Source organism: Pinus tabuliformis, chromosome X, assembly GCF_031772625.1.
Source record: "Pinus tabuliformis cultivar Carrire ecotype Pingquan chromosome X, CPIR1, whole genome shotgun sequence".
Classification (NCBI taxonomy): domain Eukaryota; kingdom Viridiplantae; phylum Streptophyta; class Pinopsida; order Pinales; family Pinaceae; genus Pinus; species Pinus tabuliformis.
This window is the reverse complement of record NC_142308.1, coordinates 1191677976-1191680218: the sequence shown is the minus strand read 5'-3', so window position 1 is coordinate 1191680218 and position 2243 is coordinate 1191677976. Positions and strand designations below refer to the sequence as shown.

The window sequence follows — 2243 nt, the reverse complement described above, 5'->3', positions numbered from 1 at the left end:
AATATGAGTGGTTTTTTTGGTGATTGGATGCAAGCTCTTCTCTTGCATCTGATATTTTTAGGGGATTGAATGTGGTCTCCTACACTGCATTTGGTGTGAAACAAGATATAAAGTTGGGGGCGCACATAGTATGTTTTTGATTAGGCTCACCACCGATTTCATTTCACATTGGGGAATTTTCATAGGATTGGTCTGTGATGTTCTTGGGAGTTTTTTTAACTACCTAGAGAGGTTGTTTTTTCATCTTTTTCCATATATTGATTCAAACCCTACTGGAGTGAGCGAATGCTAGATTTTATGTGCATGTGAATGAATGTGCTTGTGATGGGGAAAACTGGTGGTAGAAGTGTTGTGCCCAAGAAAGTGGTGGAGTATAAGATTGTAATTACTAAGAAATTTGAAGAAGAGAGTTTGGTTAATGTTGGGGAGTTTTAGGGGAAAAGGATTCCCTAGAGAGTGAAAATTATTAGCACTGATCATGATGCTACTAATTTGTCCTCAGAAGAAGAAAATGGTGATGGCAGTGTGCAACCCCTATATTCTGGATGAGTGAAGCAGCTTATACAAGAAATTGATATTGAATTGTCAGATGGGTTGCCTTCATGTTTCGAGGTTGATATAGAAGAGTTTTGGTGGATGAGGAAATCAAGTAGAAGAAACAGGGGGAGGCAGAGGATCCAGGCAAAGCCTTCTTCTGGCATATTTCCTGCAGAAAATGAGATTGAGATTTCTTCCAAGTATGCTCTAGGGAATATTCAGAAGAGGGATAAGAAATGCAACAAGAAAGATGATGTGTTCGAATCTGGTAAGAATAAGTTCAAGGGAGTTAGGCAAAGGCCATGGGGAAAATGGGTTGTAGAGATCCGGGGCAATGATAAGGGAGTTCGTCTCTAGTTAGGAATATTTGAAACAGTAGAAGATGTTTCCAGGGCCTATGATAATGCTGCCCAAAATCTCATAGGTCCTGCGACCAAAACTAATTTTCCTGATACTACCACTTTAGGGACTAGACACAAGAGAGATCCTCGTACATTCACGAGAATTGAAACCGGGTCCAATAACACAACCATGGATACCACTAAATTATCCAAAGTTGCAGTTAGTAAAGGGCAGAACTCCCCCGGTTCAGCTGCACCAGTCAAGAAACTCTCAAGGCGAGATTTCTTCTCCTCTACAGAGTCGAGCATTGCTTCTGGCTATGACAAGGAGTCCTCTGGCAAGGATGGCTTGTTAGTTTCATCTCCAAATTCAATTCTCAGATACTTCCTGTCAAAGGTCCTTGCAAAGCTTGAGGCCAATCCCACAGAAACTGATAGCAATGATGTTCCACTGGGTGATCCAGGTTTCTCATTCCCTAATATTGACAATTCTTACTTGAATTGAGACTCATTGCTGGACTATGGTTTGTTTACAGCATGAAACAAAACAAAATTCCACCTTCACGAAACGTCACCAACTAATTTCTTCTAAAATTACTCACCTCATCAAACTCAAAAAAATAGATAGACAAATGTCACTTAATGGAAAAACAACAAATGGACAGATGCCACTTAATGGGAAAAACAATAGACGAACAGATGTCAAATGGAGATGAAAAGGGTAGACAAATGTCTAGTGTCACCAATTTCAAAAAGGGACACCTTCGCTGTAAATATTTTGATTGTGAAATAAATTATGATTTTTGGGAATGTGGTATTGATAAGCCATGGTATTGTAACAAAGCCTATTCACAAGTTCATGATATTAATGACAAAGTTGGGTGAATATACATGGTTAAGAATCTTGTCATATTGTTATAAAATATTTTGATTGTAAAATAAGTTATCATATTTGGGCATGTGGTATTAATAAGCCATGGTATCAGCCTATGGTATTATAACAAAGCCTATTCACAATTTAATAATAAAATAAAAATATAACAATTTGAACTTTAATATTTTTATTACTTTAAATTTTTATTATTAATTGAGCCAATATTTGAATATTTACGCCCACCCCCCATAGTGGGGTTTATAATACTTTTCACTTTTGATTTATTACTTTTAACCTTTTGTTTATTACTTTTAACTTTGTATTAATCGAGCCAACGTTTAAATGTTTACACTCATCCCCATATCACTTTTAACTTTTAAATATTTTTCATTGAGCGACATTTGAAATTGTTTACATACTTACATTAAACCTACACATCTATCCTATACTGGGTTGTTGAGCGCCTCTCGGTGCAATCATAAATGATTTTG

General features: G+C 36.7%; 1 protein-coding gene across 1 annotated transcript; it reads left to right on the top strand.

Moving 5' to 3' along the window:
* Window positions 1–324: 324 nt before the first annotated feature.
* LOC149144209 (ethylene-responsive transcription factor CRF4-like) lies at window positions 325–894 on the top strand. The gene is made up of 2 exons (XM_089452070.1): window positions 325–414; window positions 559–894. The coding sequence occupies exons 1-2, from the start codon at window positions 325–327 to the stop codon at window positions 892–894; spliced, it is 426 nt and encodes a 141-aa protein (XP_089308196.1).
* Window positions 895–2243: the final 1349 nt, after the last annotated feature.